Raw genomic sequence first — 17443 nt, 5'->3', positions numbered from 1 at the left:
AAGTGAATTCCATTTTATTTGAAAAATGCTAATAGATAAAACATGCCAGGATTTTTTCCCTTAGTCTAATAAATGAAGGATACACTAAATTCAATTCTTTAAAAAGTTATCCCAAAGGACTAGTAAGCTTGATTTATATTTTCTTTACCAGTCACTTTTATTTCATAAGCCTGACATTTCCATTAAAATGCCATTAAGTGAAAACAGGATTTTACAGTATTTGTGATGGCTTAGATCTCAATGTGATAATTGGAATTATCTCCAGCAAAGATAACCATTTCTCATTATTTTATTTCCCCTTATATCTCAGCTATATCTTTAGTGACCTCTTCCAGCTGAGTAAAACCACTTCCCCCTGAATTTGTCGTTAAGTCCGTGAAAATGATCTCTGTGGCTTCGAAGGCCCTTTTCATCTTGAGGTTATTAATTGGGATTCAGAAAGGACGGGAAATGGTAGTCATCCTGTCCATGCAGCTGCCCTTTAAAGAAATGGGAAAGACTGTCGCAGGGGAGAAAAAACAGACTCATTCTCCGCATGGCTCTGGGGGCAGGAGGTGAGCAGAGAAGGAAGGACACCTCTGGCTGACATTAGGAAAACCTGTCCCGTCTGAGGGGTCCTGGAGGTGGTGAGATCGCCATCGCCAGGGAAACCCCAGCTAAGGCCACCACCTTGGACAATGTGTTGATTAAATGAGCCACTGACACTGATGTCCTTATCCGTCTGCATTTAAATTTCTTCTCTAAAATGACATCACCGTGAAAATGTTCTGGAACTACACAGGGTCCACGATCATGCAATAATGCCAAAGTACCAAACATCACCGAATTGCATACTTTAATACGGTGAATTTTACCTTCATTAGTATATTAGACTACAATAAAATAATGAATGACATCATTAGAGGGACTGATCTCCACAGCCACCTCTAGCTATCACAGTTCCTGCTTCTGAGAGGAAGCACATCGCTCAGGGGACTGATGCCTAGACTATTTAGTCAAATGACAGGCCCTGTGACACTAAATATCTAACTGAAGAGGAAGAGTTAATTACATTATGCTTCAGGCCTAATACAGAACATTACACGTCATGAGAAATTACACTCATGAAAACATATTTAATGCCGTGGGAAGATGCTTGTGATGTAAAGTATAAAAAGATGGATTTAAAATACATGCACTGTGTAAAGTGATATAAAGGACACGAGAAACTAACAAGGCTGGGGTGGGATAAAAACTTACCTTGTGGGTGCAATGAACCCTACTCTGGTAATGGGCATCCCAAAAGCCCTGACTTAGGTATTTTACAATATATTCATGTAAGGCCCAGGCACTGTGGCTAATGCCTGTAATCTTAGCACTCTGGGAAGCCAAGGAGGGTGGATTGTCCTGAGCTCCCTGGTTCGAGACCAGCCTGCGCTAGAGTGAGACTCCGTCTCTAAAAATAACCAAGCATTGTGGTGGGCCCCTGTATTCTCAGCTACTCTGGAGGTTGAGGCAAGAGAATTGCTTGAGCCCAAGAGTCTGAGGTTGCTGTGAGCTATGATGCCATGGCACTCTACCAAGGATGACAACGTGAGACTCTTATCTCAAAAAAAAAATTCTTATAATAAAAACACTTGTAGTTGCTTTAAAAAAAAAATAAAGAAAGAAGGCCAGGTGCAGTGGCTCATGCCTATAATCCTAGCACTCTGAGAGGCTGAGGCAGGTGGATAGCTTGAGCTCATGAGTTTGAGACCAGCCTGAGCAAAAATGAGACCCCATCTCTACTAAAATAGAAAAATTAGCCGGGCAGGGTGGCAGCTGCCTGTAGTCCCAGCTACTTGGGAGTCTGAGGCAAGAGGATCGTTTGAGCCTGAGAGACTGAGATTGCTGTGAGCTATGATGATGCCATGGCACTCTACCCAGGGTGACAGAGTAAGATGAAGGAAGGAAGGAGGGAAGAAAGAAAAGGAAAGGAAAGGAAGCATGGGATCCTAACTTTATAAATCTAGATACGAAATCAAAATGTTAATAGTGTTTATCTCCAAGTTGTGTGATTACCAATGATTTTAATTCCTTTATACATGTCTCAAAATGCCTACAAGAACATGAATTACTAGTATAATCTAAACATCTCTTTAAAATAAGAAATACATAATAGTACTTAGGATGTTATAGCCCCCATTGTGAACCATCATGTGCTCTGGAAAAATGGGGTAGTGTAATAAAAAGAGCCCGGGATTAGAAGAACTGATACAGAATTCCAGTCCAGCCCTGGGGGCGGGGGGGGGGGGTGCAACACCTTTCTAAGCCTACGTTCTTCCTCTGGGGCGGGGGCGGGGTGATAACAGCCTAGTTTGCAGAGTGGTGTGAAGAGCAAATGAGATCATAAATGTGGGACAATTCTGTTGATTGAAGAGTTCTCGGAGCTATTTTCATTGTTATTGAGTGTATTCAAACTGTACATTCTGAAATCTTCCCCCGAACAAAAACTTACCGAGTGCTTATAAAGGCGGTGATTGCCACTTACCCAGTAATTTAAGAGCTAATTTCTGGTAAGAGTGTCATTTTTTCCCTCATGTTTCTTCCTATAACCTTAATGGGAAAACATTTCATTTCATCTGAAAAGTAACCACCTGACTTTTATTTACTGTCTTAAGTTCAAGGTGATGATGACAAAATCACTTTAGCTAAAGGAAAATTGCAGCCCTGTGGGAACCTGTGCCTCTCCCGAGGAATGAAGACCCTCCTCTTTGTAGGAGGGAGCATTTCTTTCCCCCTGAACCCGCCACATGGTTGAACTTGAAAAGAGACTTTCCTCCCTGCTTCTCCAGTTCTGCCCTCTGCCTGTCCTTGCTTTGAGACCAGCATCAGGACCCACTTAGAAGGAACTGTGACTTTTTATTCTCCCCAGGGTGTTCGCTTGCTGAGAGAGGGGAGGACCAGGTGGGCAGGGCGTAAGCATGTTGTCTCCCTCTTGAACTTCTTTCATATTTGGAAGGCTTACAGGGCACAAAGCATCATAACCTTCACATCTTGAGGCTTATGTTGCTATTCAAAGCAAACTCTTTCAATTCTATGGATTCAATGAAACATTCCCCAGCACCTCATATGTGCCAGGTCCTACAAACATAAGAGTTGAATAAGATGTGGCCGATGCCTCCAATGAACTCACAAGAAATGGGCACATAGACCAGTGCAGTGTGAGCATGACAAGGGGACGAGGAAGCAAGTCCCAGGAACAGAAGTGGGGCTGGAAAGAGAGTTGTCAGGCTTGGCACCCGTAGCACAGTGGTTATGGTGCCGGCCACATACATCGAAGGCCAGTTTAACAACGATGACAACTGCAACAAAAAATAACTGGGCATTGTGGAGGGCACCTGTAGTCCTAACTACTTGGGAGGCTGAGGCAAGAGAATCACTTAAGCCCAAGAGTTTGAGGTTGCTGTGAGCTGGGACACATGGCACTCTACTGAGGGCCACATAGTGAGACTCTGTCTCAAAAAAAAAGAGAGAGTTGTCAGAGTAGTCAGGGAGACATCGCTGCTGGCTTTGGAAGTCCAGCAAATGTGTACTGGGCAGCTGGGGCCCAGGGACAGCATGTACGAGACACCAAGATGACCCCTCCTGGGCACTGATGGTGTGTCTGCTTGGGAGTGTGGGCTCTGGGCTCAAGGCCATTTATTCAAGACAAAAGAATGGGCTGGGTACCAATGAGCACCATGTCTCAGTACCGTGAGACATCCTTGTAATCTTCCTGTATCAGTTAGTCGGTTGGACGGTAGGTATTAACCTGCTAAGGGCTCTGCCTTAGGAATGGACACAAGTGTGTGTGTGTGTGGGGGGGGGGGTTACATCTGAGAGGGAGCTGAGCTACAAGTACAGAGAGAGGGCCTTGAGTGGAAAGGGAGCTGAGTGTCCAGGGAGCACTGAGTCTCTGGGTCCAGGGCAGGCCAGTGGACAGCAAGGCCAGAGAGACTAGTGTCCCTGGCCGGGGCAGTGACTGGAAATGAGGAAGCCTGAGAGGACATCAGGAAGGACTTGAGTGCCAGAATGGGCAGCACAGATTTGAGAGCTGGCTTAAAAGAGATGACTCAGATACTGGTATAGAGGACAGATTTACAGATGGGCAAAGCCGGAGGCCAGAGGACCTGGTGCCACAGTACAGTCAAGAGTTGACAGAGCCCAGGCAGAGACAAGCGTGGACTGCAGCACTCAGGATGTAAAACTAGCTGTGCCAGCAGAGGGAGGGGAAGAGTCACCATTTTATTCTAATTTTTTCCTGCCTGGATAACTGACAGATGGTGGTGACATTCAAAGGGGGGGACGACACAGATTTAGGGTGAGGGGAAATGAGATGTAGATCTGAGGTGAGAAGAACATTCCCAGCTAGAGGTGGAAATTTGAGGATTATTAGCGGCTGGCTTCTACAATATCAGAATAATTTCAGAGTAAGACATCCAGACTAAGGAATCACAACACCATGATCATCTTTTTTTCTTGTATGAATTCCAAATAAGAAAACAGTTAAGCCAGAAACGTAATCGTTCCTATTCCTGGAACTGGGTAACCGAGGCATCTTTGCAAATTGTTCATTGAACTGTGTGCTATGGCTTCTTGCCAGCCCCCAATGAGATTTTTATATTTCTTAATTATTCAATTACTACCCATAAGTAAGAGTTTGAAATCAAACCTAGACTGCTATATAATGGAGTATTCTCTGGCACCGCGAGCACAGTAGAGGAAACTCCCCATACTAGGGAAATAGGATGGCAGAGCAGAGGACGCCTGAGTTTCCAGTCCTAGCTCTGCCCTGGCTTCAAGTCCTGGCTTTGTGACACACTAGCTGCGTGAAGCTGGGTAAGTCACTTCTTGGAGGTCAGTTTTCCAGTCTGTAAAATAAAAATACTGGGAATGCCTGGTTCCTGAGGGGGCTGTAAATTTCTAGTAAAGGAGAACGTGTAAGAGAAAGCGCAATATCCTTCCTTCTTTGTGTGCTGCAGGTCTCAGCAGCTTGAAAAGCCCTTACCTGGAAAGGAAGAGCTTTTGGATGGCGAGCAGACCGGCGCCCCCCACGGCGTTGTCAATCCCGAAGCCCACCTGCCCTCCATTTGCCTCAAGCAGGTGTTCCCCAAGTACGCAAAGCAGTTCAACTATCTGCGCCTGGTGGACAGGATGGCCAATTTGTTTATCCGCTTCCTGGGAATCAAGGGAACCATGAAGTTGGGGCCGACAGGCTTTCGCACCTTCATAAGGTCAGTGAGATCAGCCCCCTCTGGCTGGGCTTTGGGCCGGGTGGAGTCCTGCTCCACCCCTGGCTGGTGGCATCTCCCAGACTTGGGAAAATCCAAGGCGCTAGGTCAATACCCTATTTGTGGTTATGTTCATGATTTAAAAAAACAGTTCTGTGCTACTGTGAGAGAGGTGCTTAAAACGCATATTAAAAATCACCCCTTGGAGTCACACAGACCTGGTGCTGCTTCAGCTGCGGTTCTCCCGTCTACCTGGCTGTGTGTCGAGTGTATACGAAGCCAGAGACGCAAGGCAGATCTTTCCAAAGTGTCAATTTCAGGAGGGAAAAGTTAAATAATTCAGCTGATAAATATTTTAATATTTGTTCTAATATAAAAATAACAGGGTGGTAGAGCATAATGCAAATTTGCATGAGTTTCAAAGATAAAAGTTGAGGTAACAAAGAAATTATATTTTTGCCGCAGCCTGCAATTGCCACTCAGTTTCCCAAGATTACTCATTAATTTGCCTCTACCCTGTGGGACACTTTGGGGCAATACAGAGAACTTACTAGCTTCTGGGGCAAGTAGCTCCAGGGTGAGTTAATGAGCACCTGAAATCCCAGTGACTTCATCCTGCAATATAGGAATGAAACTGCCCCTGCCTTATGACAGCATATGTAAGATTAGTTAAGATTGCATAGAGACATCTAGCTTGTGGTAACCAATCAATAAATGTTATTTTCTTCTTACAAGGTTAAAAAAAAAAATCCCATGAAATTTTATATATATTTGTATAAAATTTACACATACACACATATGTATAGGCATGCACAGGGTCTGGAACAAAGTAGGTTTTCATTAAGTGTGTGTTAAACAAATGACTCCAGATCCCTTTACCAAATGTGAACTGGCCCCAACAGGAAACTGTTTACCAGGGATTAATTGTAGCAGATGCACCTCAAAGACCACATCCGCTAGCACTTGATATTGCTATGGTTTTTCTCATCATTGGCTTAAATATTTTTATCTTACACCTCCAAGTCATGCTTGTCACAGTTTCATTCACTTAAACAAATTATTAGAAGTCTTGAGTTGGAAACCATTTTTGTCAAAAGCTTTTCTCCAAAGAAGTGGAATGAATTCTAACTCTCGCCTTCTGCTATGCCTGATAGGCTGGTAAACAGAAGTATTGGCAGGAATTTTTGCCATCTCACCTGAAGCAGTCCTGGCATGGTGATTTTGAGAAGAGGATTGTCTTTGTTTCAAGAGTGTGTGGGGTAGTGAGTAGAAAGCCCAGTGGAAAGAGTACAGGCTTTGGGGTCAGACAGATCTGGCTTCAAGGCCAAGGACATTATTTAATACCTGTGAGGCTTTGGGCAAATCCCTTTTCTTCTCCAAGTCTTAGTCCTCTCTTCTGCAAAATAGTAATAATTGTTCCTCCCTTACAGAATTGTTATGAAGTAATCCAGTAGAACTTCTATAAATTAACCACCCAAGGAAGGTCAACACATAGAGGTGGTCAACAGGAAGAGAGAGCCCTACTGCACTGATACGTACATGTGGTGCATGTCCAGTCTATGAAAATTAGGTCAACTTAAGGAGGTGGTCAGCGTAGGCAGGTGGTCAACTATGGAGGTTCTACTGTATATCATGAAGCATCTGACCCAATGCCTAATTCATTGGAGTTGCTTATTCAATGGGAGCCTTATGATTATCATTTCCATTAGGCAGTGGGAATTTTTGAAAAAGTCAACAGACACATGTCATTATTTGCACTGAAAAGATGGCCTAACATGACACCCTCTGACTCATTTAGGAATTACTTTTGACTTTCAGAAACAGATACCCATCTACAAATGGCTTAAATAGTGAAAGCAATTTTGTCTGATATCACAGGAACTTTCCCAGTGGGGGCTCTAGGACTGGTTCATGACTCCACACTATGATCAATGCCTCACTTGCTGTCTTTTTGCTCCTCCATCCTAACTTCAGGGTTGCCTCACAGTCACAAGATGGCTGCTCAACCCCCAGCCATCATGGCTGAGTTCCAAGCAGGAAGAAGGCAGGAAAAACAAAGGCCTTCACCAGATGAATTAGATCCCTTTAAAAAGCTTTCCCCAAAGCTGTATCCAATGACTTCTGTTCTTCCACCTTCAGAAGAAATAGCTGTACATAGTATTATCCCATTATATTGGAAAACAGGAGGAAGAGCAAAATAGGTGGGTAGTCTCTGTCCCTATGGGATTCTTGGACCTGGTAACTTACGGAAATTAAGTTAGTGACAGAGGACTCGGCTTGCAAGGGCACTTGTGAGTCACTGTGGAAACATTTGGGGGCCCTGAAGAATGGTGAGGCTGAGCGAGCTAGAGTTCTTTTCTCAGCATAACATATCCAAGGGCCTAGGCCTTCTGGAGCCAAGACAGGCATTTCTGGGCCCTCCCCAGCCTCTGCACTATTGCACAGAAGACTCAATTTGAGACTAGAAAGAAGGTATGGCGTGGCTTTATGCAGGTGAGATCTTGGGCGCTGAGGGACTCCTTGCCTGTGAGATCTGTCCTATCTCAGCATTTGTCTGGCTTCACCTAACAACTCTTCCCAAGTACCTGGTAGCCACAGGACCCTCAAAGATAAATAATGGAACCCTGTCTTTCCTCAAGGAACCTTTAATATAACAGACGGCATGCAGTGAACAGATGATTAAATGCAATCCTTTGGCAGAGTCCAGGGGCAGTGGCTCCTAGCTCCCCAGCAGGGGTGAGTGCTGCAAGTATGGAGGAGGGGATGCTTCCTATTGGAATCAAGGCCGGTCCCCAAGAGGATGCAGGTTTGGACTGGGAGTTGGCCAGGCAGGGAAGGGAGAAACACACAGTCCAGGAGGGGACTGTGGGGAGAGCTTTGAGAATGGATTTCATGTGTGGCCCATGTTTAGAAGTCCAGAAAAGGTCTATCATCCAGGTTAAATTGATAGTAGACACTTAAATGCTTCCTTTTCACTCCAGAGGTGAGAGGGGGGACATTTGAAGAAAACAGCTCATGGTGTAAGAATCAGGATCTCAAGCGCCTGTGGGGCAGGCAAGAAGCATAAACCAGAGACCAGGACACACAAGGTCTAGGAGGCCAGGGCTGTGGTCAGCTGGAGAGTGTGTCCTCTGTCCCAGAGAGGAGCTGCTGCTGGGCTCAGTATCCCCAGAGCTTTCAATTTTTCAAGAAAAGCTAGATATAGTAAGTTTTATGTAAAATCTCAACACACCTGTATAAATGTTAGCAATTTAAAAAATAATTTTAGGGCGGCTCCTATGGCTCAGTGAGTAGGGCGCCAGCCCCATATACCCGGCCCCAGCCAAACTGCAACAAAAAAAATAGCCGGGCGTTGTGGTGGGTGCCTGTAGTCCCAGCTACTTGGGAGGCTGAGGCAAGAGAATCACCTAAGCCCAGGAGTTGGAGGTTGCTGTGAGCTGTGATGCCACGGCACTCTACTGAGGGCAATAAAGTGAGACTCTGTCTCAAAAAAAAATAATAATAATAATTTTAAACCCTGTGGATTCCATCCAAGTATGCCTGCCCAGAGAAGCCATTGGTGGGGGACCTCTGGTGTCAGCCCTTCAGGAGGACTGCTATGTTTATACACAGTCTTGAAAAGAAAACAGAATTGAGAAAGGTTTTAGCAAAGAAGATCCTTAAAATGCTCTCAGACTGGAACTGGGTGATGTCAAATGTATCGCTGCACATCTATCTCCACGTGATAGGTTTTGTAACGTTCCATCCTTTTGCTCTCTATAATTAAGGTCATTTGCATGAAAACCCAATTTTTGTGACATTGGAAACTATGAGGTCCTGCAGCCATCGTTCCTAATTTGTGTGACTGTGTCTTCAGGTGGAGACCAGGCAGCCAGAGCACACGGCCTCAGGCAGTGATCCCTCTCCCTGCCTCCCCTGCTACCCAAAAGAGGTCTGTAGTAATTAAGAATGCGAGAAGGAATGGAAAAAATATCGTACAGCCGTTAATGGATTTTTTTCCTTTTAAAATATACTAAGAAACCTCAATAGCAACCTAATGGTAAAGGATGATACTCGGTGCTTTTAGATTTATCTGAGGATCTTCAGTCTTGTCAGCTAAATTTAACAGCAAGCATTTTCTCTCGCTAACAACTTCTCTCTCTCTCCACTTTCCATTTTGGTTTAAATTTTGCTTCATAATGAATTAATAATATTTATACCATATGGTAAAACGAGCCAAGTGCCCTTCTGGGGAGCACTTTGAAAAAGACGAATTCACTGGTGAGATACACACTCTTCTCAACGCTCCCACGCACATGGCAGGAGTTGAACTTGGCTTTTCATCTGTTCTACCCACTCCTTCTCTCCAAGTCCCTCGAAAAGAAGTAGAGGGAAGAAAATAATAAACTCTCCGATTGAATTTATTTTCTGTGTCCATCGCTCATAACGTGCTGCATAGATCAGCAGTTTTTGGAGTGAATTATGCTAATGCCAGTCTGGCCATATTCTATTTTTCTTTTTTCGCCAAGAAATGAGAAATAATGAACTGTTGTTCTCTTGTCTAGACTTAACTCTTTATCTAACCAGCTTTACGTGTCATTTCATCGGGAGGCGTGTGATAGTAGCATGTGTTCTTGGGAATTAAGTACCTCTCTTTTATTTCTTTTTAAAAACTGTAGTTTATAATAATTGCTGATGGAGGCATCTTTGTCTCTGAGAAATAGAAATTATCTGATTGATTCTTCAGCTTGACAGCTTTCTTTGAGGGAAATGCGTTTTTGTTAATCTGCTTCCCGTGTGTTACTAATTTGGGGGCATCCCGAGTAATTCACTGAGGACACTTTTTCCAAACATACTTTCCGGCAGAATCTGACATCAATTTGCATATGCCGCATTTTCCATCACAGCAGCCCAGGAGTTAAACAGTTTGCCAAAGCCGGGTGTGTTTCAAGGGAATGTGACAGAGTCTCTGCTCCTGGACCAGTCGCTTCCTGCAGGGCTATCTCACTTTGTGTCTTCTGATCCTGGGTCTCCTTTTGAATTAGAGAATGGTTTTCACTCTTTCTCTTTTTCCCTTCCACTCCCTTTTATCATAAGGGAATAATATGCTTCACAATGGGTAGCTGTGGGGGGGGGGTTGGTCTCTGAGCAACATGATGTATTAGAATGTTCTAGAAGGGAAGCATAAGGGACCCTGCTTTCCCTTCTGTCATTAACTCCTCAGTGACTTCAAAAATCTCCCCCTCTAGGATGATCCCTGTCCAAGGATCTACGCCATGGGTATCAAGGGCCTTGAAAACTCTCTACATTTTAAACTGGAGTTGCCTTCTTTCCCCCTGGATATTCAGTGTCTCCGGGATGTTCAGTGTGTTTTTTAAAAAATAAATATTGATCAGTTTTTAGTTATCACCTTATAGAAACCTTTCCAGGAAAAAATAAGCTGCTTCTCTGCACAGAGAATGAACACAAAAGAAATTCTATAAATAGGATTTTATGGAGTGGAAAAACTTAGTTCCTAAGTTTCCCATGAGATGTCAGGAGTTATTAAGAGGAAATAGGATGATCATTTGAAATCTTTCTGTACTTGGGCTCCTAATGAACTTGAATGATTTGTGATTCTCTCCCATCGCATGTGCACAGATTCCTTTGATCCTGGGGGGAAGAAACGAATTTTCTTCAAACTAGTTCTAAATCTGAGAGGAAGAAAGGGAACTGTCATTTGCCACTTCCCCCTGTGGGCCAGGCACTGAGCTAGCCCTCTAAGGAAATCTAGATGCAGAGACCTCCCAAGACTTGTGCAAGGTCACACAGCAAAACCAAGATTCAAAGTGGTGCATTTGCCTCCAAAGTTTGCTTTGTCTGTGTACATTGCCAGCCTATCCTGTCTTAGGAATTTTTCTGGCTTCTCACGTTACCATACTTCTTAGACTTCTTTTCCACTGAAGAATTCATCCTTCCATCATCAGTCACTTGAAGAACTGCATCCCAAGGCATAAGGGGAAACTCTTCTCAATGATTAAGAGCTAAGCAGTCTTCACAGTCTTACCCCAGACTCTGAGATCACTTACACTCTCAGGGCGCAGTGTCCAGGACCCACCCAGCTCTGCTAGAAGGCTGCCTGCACAGGGTCCTGAGTGGAGAGATAGATGGAAATTTCATTCCAATGCTGTGATTGTTGGAGTCATTCCCTGTTTAAGTTGATTGAAAATGTTTGGTGACCACGGGGACAAACCTGGGAGAACTTGTATCCAAGTGGCTCGGTTTGCCTTACCCCCAGCCTGCTATCCCAAAGCTCCCAATAGGAACATTCTAGAGGCTCCAACTCTACTAGGAGAATTCCTCCTGTGTCCTTGGACTGGGCGTCTCCCTACAGTTCCCAAACCTACTACTCTATCCTCCAGGGAAGGACTGGATGTGAACCCCAACTGTGTGAACTCAGGCAAGTCACATCCCTTGTCTTGAGCCTCAGCTTACCCTTCATAGAAATGGGACAAGGAATACTTCACTCATAGGATGGTCATAAAGATCCAGAGAGCTGATGAGCAGGAATAGGCCTGGCATACAGATGGTGCCCAAGAAATGCCTACAGAATCAAAATTCTTTGAAAACATTTCCCGTCTACTGCAGCCAGCACAGATCCTTCCTCTATCCCAGCAGCAGATGTTGCAATCAACTGTAGTTGCTGGTTTCACCAGGGAGGACAAGCTACCTTGGAAAGGGGATAGATGGAGAATTCTCTCTGGTAAATTACAGCTCCTGCTAAAGGTTTGACACTTCTATTTTCTACCTGTCAGAGAAAAAATCACTATATTCTAGTGGTCAGTTTGTTTTTCCCCTTTATACTCCATTAAGCCACAGAGCGAGGCAGGCAGCACTCGTGTCTCATGGGGGAGCAGGTAGTCCAGAGACAGTGATATGATAATTAGAGAACAGGCAGCCATTCCTAACTAAGCTTTGGAAATTAGCAATGTGGGTTGTGAGAATACCTTGGGAGAGACGGAACATCGTCCCCAGCAGACCCCAGTAGAGAGAGCCACGTTGGTGACAGGTGACGTGAAAATCTTTGCGTCCACTGACATGTTGTTACTGGCACTCAATAACTGTGCACTGATGTGCTTTGAAGTCTGCCACAGTGACTTGTGAGTGAAATATGGAGCGGGAGGCCAGGAGGAAGCAGGGTGTGTAAGAAAGGCAGGGAGACAGGGCCCAGGTGCTGGTACCTGAGGACTACCAGCCTCGCTTGGCACACTCCCAGCCACCATCTTTAGGGGCATATATGGGTTTGGAGATGGGCCTCTATATGCCCAAACCCTGCTTGCCAATCAACCCCTCCCCTGTCCGGTTCTTAACGGAGCTATTCACAAGAGAGATAATGACAAATGGGAAATCAAAGAAGCATTTCATCCTCAGCTGGGGTGATGGATATGGATTCATTTGAGAAGTTGAAAGCAGCATTGAATGTAGTTCAGCCAACCTGACAGCTGGCCCAGACGTCTAATATCTAGGATGCCCAAGGCACCCGCCCCCTCCATCCTGCCTGGTGAGCGCCACCTCTCCAGAATGGGTCACTCACTGAACATTAGGCTTTAGGCAGCCTCCAGGGTGAGGTGGTTCTAGGTCTGGGAGAGGAAGAGGGATAGATGGGGAGATCAGGAAGGGATCCAACAATTGCTGTGAGCTCCTCAATTCCAGGCACCATGGCATGTGCTTCGCATGTATTCACTCCCTCAACAACCATGTAGGCAGGTCCCATCATCTTTATTTTAGACACTAGAAAATAAAGGCACAGAATGTATAGGGAAATTGCCCACCATCCCGGATCTAGAAAAAGTGGCAAAGTCAGAATTTAAATTTCTGTTCTCTCTGCTGCCCCAAATCATGCTCTTTTCAATATGCCAGATGCTGCCCTACATTTCCAGAGCAAAATAAACAGAGAGGCACGGAAGGAAAAGGAAGATTCTAATCACCCTCTCCACGCCATGGCTTGGACTGGGAGCACCAGTTCCGACATCAGACTGCAAACCTGGTTACTGTGGCCTTGCTGTACCCAACGAGCAAAATAGCTGAAGCTCAGGGCCTGCCCCTCCCTTCTCCTGTCACTTCCAGGTGACTCCCTTAAGTCAGAAATGATCATCAAGGAACCTCTCCAGCTGTGCTGTGTCAGCCACACAAAGGGGAGAGGCCCCAGCCCATGCTGTTCTCCTCTATAAATCTCAGGCTTAGTGTGGCTGATTCAGGGCTTATGTGAAATCTTCAGGTGACAGATTAAGATGGGTGAAGTACAGAGGCCTTGAGCCCATCGTAGATGCAGCCTCAGGGACTCAGCCGGTGAGCATTTCTGGTGAGGAATCACTTCTGTGCTGGTGATGTGCTGTCATCACTGGGTCATCCGAGCATGACACAGTCAGCCACCTGGACACCCACAGGAGAGGGCAGCACTGCAGGCCTCCTCCTCCCAGAGACTGATGGATAGGAAGGTGAGGCCATATACAAAGGGTGCATTTGACATATGGCGCTCTCTTTCCCTTCTGGAGCAAGCTGGGACCTACGTTGCTGTGTAAGGCCAAGCTGACACTGAGGAACTTTAACAAAGATCACTGGTTTTATAGGTGGGGCCACTGAGACTTGGAAAGGTGAAATAGTTTAACCAGGCCCATTCAGCTTCCAAGCAGAGGAGCCAGATTGCAGTGAGACTTGCTCTCCTAAAGTCCTTGCTCTGCCCAGTCCATTAGACTCCTAATTAACCAAATGGCTGAACTTGCAGGAATCCACAGGATTGAACCTCATGCACACTTCCAGCCTTCTCTCCCACCCCTCCCTGCCATACACCCTTCCTTAGTTCCCACTGTGGGAAGGGAGGACAACCCAGGCAGGGAACACAGCCTGAGCAAAGACATCACCTTAGCTCAGGATGCTAGAACAAAGGTACCACAGACTGGGCAGCTTAAACAACAAACGTTTACTTCTCACAGTCCTGAAGGCTGGAAAGTCTGGGGTCTTGTGAGGGCCCACTTCCTGGTTTGCAGATGCCACCTTCTTGTGTCTTCATTGAGTGGAGAGCAGAGAGAGAAAGAAAGATCTGGAATGTATCCTCTGTTAAGGGCACTAATCCCACTCACTAGGGCTCCATCAGCATGACCTACTCATCTCTCAAGGCCCCACTTCCTAATACCATCACATTGGTGGGGGGATTGCAACATATGAATTCTAGGGGGACACAAACGTCCAGTCCACAGCAGAGTGGGATAAAGACAGACAGGACAGGGTTTGGTCTCGTGGTGACATGTCTCCCTCCCGTCTTTGGCAGGAACTGCAGACTCAGCAGCAGCAGCTTGTCTATGGCTGCCATAGACATCCTCTACATCGACATCACAAGGAGGTGGAACTCAGTAACCCTGGACCAGCGGGACTCAGGTACCAGACGGCTCCCTCCACCAAGTTCCGTGGGGGTCCCCAAGGCAGGCGTGTTACATTTTCTATTCCTTCCTGTCAAGGGGCCCGGTGGGGACGGGAGAAAAGTGATCCCATCAGATCTAGACATCATTACAGGGATTGAGCTGGATTGACTACCATGGCACAGTCTGCTACCAAATTCTAATTGTACTACTGGCATCCCTTATCTTGACTTATGGCTTTGATCCTGTCTATACTGGGGACACTCATTCATTTATTCATTCATGCCTCAGCCCATATCTCCAGGCCTTGGGCAGACTGGAGTGAGAGTGCTTGGTCTCTACCCTGAAGAACTCACTGTAGAGTTGGGAGGCAGACTAGAAACCTGCCCTGGGTGATGTGTAACTACCAGAGAACCCCAGAGAGGAGCTTCTCATCAAGGGTGTGCCCAGTGAGCAGGTGAACGGGGAGGGGCAGACACTTGGCGGAGTGTTGCTCAACCGTGGCACGGCTATTGTGAGAAGGTTATTGAGCTCAGACCACCCCAAGTAGCTCAGAAGGGCCAGAGCAAAACAGGAAGTGAGAAGGTGCAGAGGCGGGGTTCCGGGAGCTGGCAAAGCCTTAAATGCTGCCCAAGAGAATTTAATCTTGAGCCTCTGGATCAGTGATTTTCAACTGGTGTGCTAGGGCACACGAGTGTGCCATAAGAGGGTCTTAGGTGTGCTGTGAACATTTTTAAAGATCACTAATTAATTACTTTTGAAAGAAGTGCAAAGCACAGTACGTATATTCTTTTTCTACCCTTTTTTCTTGGTCAACATAATTTAAGTGTGCCACGGAAATTTAACTATAGGTTCAAGTGTGCCCTGAGATAAAAAAAGATTGAAAAACGTCAAGGTCCTCTCACTGCACACTGGTTGAAAATCACTGTTCTAGGTTATGTGGCGAAGGATTTTGTTAGAAGAATCCACCTTTAGGGGAAGGAGTTTCTGATCTTTTCCTTCACAGAGTGTGTTTTTCTGAAAAATTGTAATAACTGTAACCGACACTTGTACAGCTCATCACAAAACTGCCGGGTCCGTCCATGCACACTCTCCCATTAGCTGTCCCTGTGAACCAGTGCAGCGGGCACTGAGTCTCATTTCACACGCGAGTAAACTGCAGTGCAGGTGACCAGGCTCTCACAGTAACTGTGAGCCTGCAGCACCCCGGCGCCCCACCTCGCCCTCCACGTGGAGGACTCCCTGCAGATTGGGTACACAGAGGAGGGGTCCCTGGAAGAGGAGCTTGCTCCTGAGATCAATCTGTGGAGCAGAAGTGCAGTCAGAGGTGGGGTGATCGAAATCAGAAATGCTGATCCATTTCCTGTGGATGTCAGCCTGAAGAATCATTTCACCTCCCATCTCCAGTCCCAATTTGTAAAATGGCACCAATAGTACCTGCTCTCCAGGGTTGCCCTGAGGTCTTTGGAGTCCTCGCTGACAGTGCAAAGTAGTTCCTCGTATTAGTGAGCACCACTGGGCAGACCCTGGGAGCATTCTGTCTGACGGCCGGCACTGGCCTGGCAGATCCCACCCCACACCCCAGGGGAAGGTAACTTCCTGACCACAGAGACGACCGGGAGGCCCATCCTGCAGGGCACTGCCTCTGAGGCACTACTGGCTGTTTAGTTTCATGTTTGGTACTGGTATTACCAGCTGCTGGTTGTTGGCTGTTTCCTACACACCAAGCACCCTGCCAGGCACTCCCCACGTGCAGCACCGGCTGGAATTCTCCTGGCGGTAGGTAGGCTTATCTCCATTGTACAGAGGAGGAAACTGAGGCTCAGAGTCATGGCTGGTAGATAAGGGTCCAACACCAACCCAGCTCGGGTCCCTCCCCCCACTTTCCGGGCTGCTTTCTCCCCCTAATCAATCCTGGAGTAAGATGACCACCAACCGCCCTGATGTCCTGCTTTCCTTAATTCAAAAGCAAAACTCTGGGAATACCAGCAGTCACTGAGTCAACAGGGTGAGCACTTCTATGGCGCCAACTGCAGCTCTGTTACAGCCTTCCCTGACAACCAGGAGAGGCATGAGAGAGCGTCTTCGGGAGAAGTAAGCAGATTAATTATCATTTCGAGGGCTGAGAGCACTCACGTGACAATCGAGCAGTGGCACTTTCTGCTGATGCCTTCAGAAAGTGAAGAAGTGTCTGCTCTGTGAGTTGAATGCGGGGAGTCATCACAGGATCCTGTGAAGGGGGCCAAATGAGGGGGTGGGATGGTGGTGGAATTATTAAATATTGAAATTGACCAGGAGTAGCAGCAGGAAGCTATTTATCATGTTTTATTGCTTCAAACTAGCATTACCATCTGGCCCATTGTTAATTCTGAGTAGCTTGTCATGTTTTGTTTGCCTCTTAAATTTCTCCCCGTAAGCGGGATCCACAGGGGCTGTCCACAATTCAGGCTCTGTTGAGGCTTTTCGAGGGTCTGCCAGGGTCTCTCCATTCTGCTGACCAAGCAACGGAAATGAGAAAAATGCTTATTTTTAGCACATACCGCTGAGCAAATCTGGGGCTTGGGATCTACCAGGCCTTTCACCAGCCCTCAGCCCCTGAATAGATGGAGTAGTGACTGTGGGGAGTATTTTAGGTTACCTCAAATGTGTGCGTATTGCTGCTAATTCTCACACCAGTCCTTAGGAGTGGGCAATAATGTCCCATTTTGCAGATGTAAACCATGGGGTTCCAAGACCCAAGGTAACTTATCTAAAATCCCATAGCCAGTGAGTAGCAAAGGCAAGATATTTTATTCAAGCTCTGCCTTCTCCCAGGATCCCCAGTGCAGGGCCATACCC

General features: G+C 46.2%; 1 protein-coding gene across 1 annotated transcript in view; it reads left to right on the top strand.

Moving 5' to 3' along the window:
• TTLL11 (tubulin tyrosine ligase like 11) overlaps positions 1–17443 on the top strand; it is a gene marked incomplete at its 5' end in the record, with an annotated part of 263779 nt that overhangs the window by 211144 nt on the left and 35192 nt on the right. The window contains 2 exons of the mRNA XM_003785406.3: positions 4983–5234; positions 14518–14624. Of these exons, the coding sequence (XP_003785454.2) occupies positions 4983–5234; positions 14518–14624 (359 nt within the window). The remainder of the gene's footprint in view (positions 1–4982; positions 5235–14517; positions 14625–17443) is intronic.

This window comes from Otolemur garnettii, unplaced genomic scaffold (assembly GCF_000181295.1).
Source record: "Otolemur garnettii isolate 467f Iridium unplaced genomic scaffold, OtoGar3 scaffold00014, whole genome shotgun sequence".
Lineage (NCBI taxonomy): Eukaryota > Metazoa > Chordata > Mammalia > Primates > Galagidae > Otolemur > Otolemur garnettii.
The sequence above is the reverse complement of the archived record's forward strand: the minus strand, read 5'-3'. Positions and strand labels throughout refer to the sequence as shown.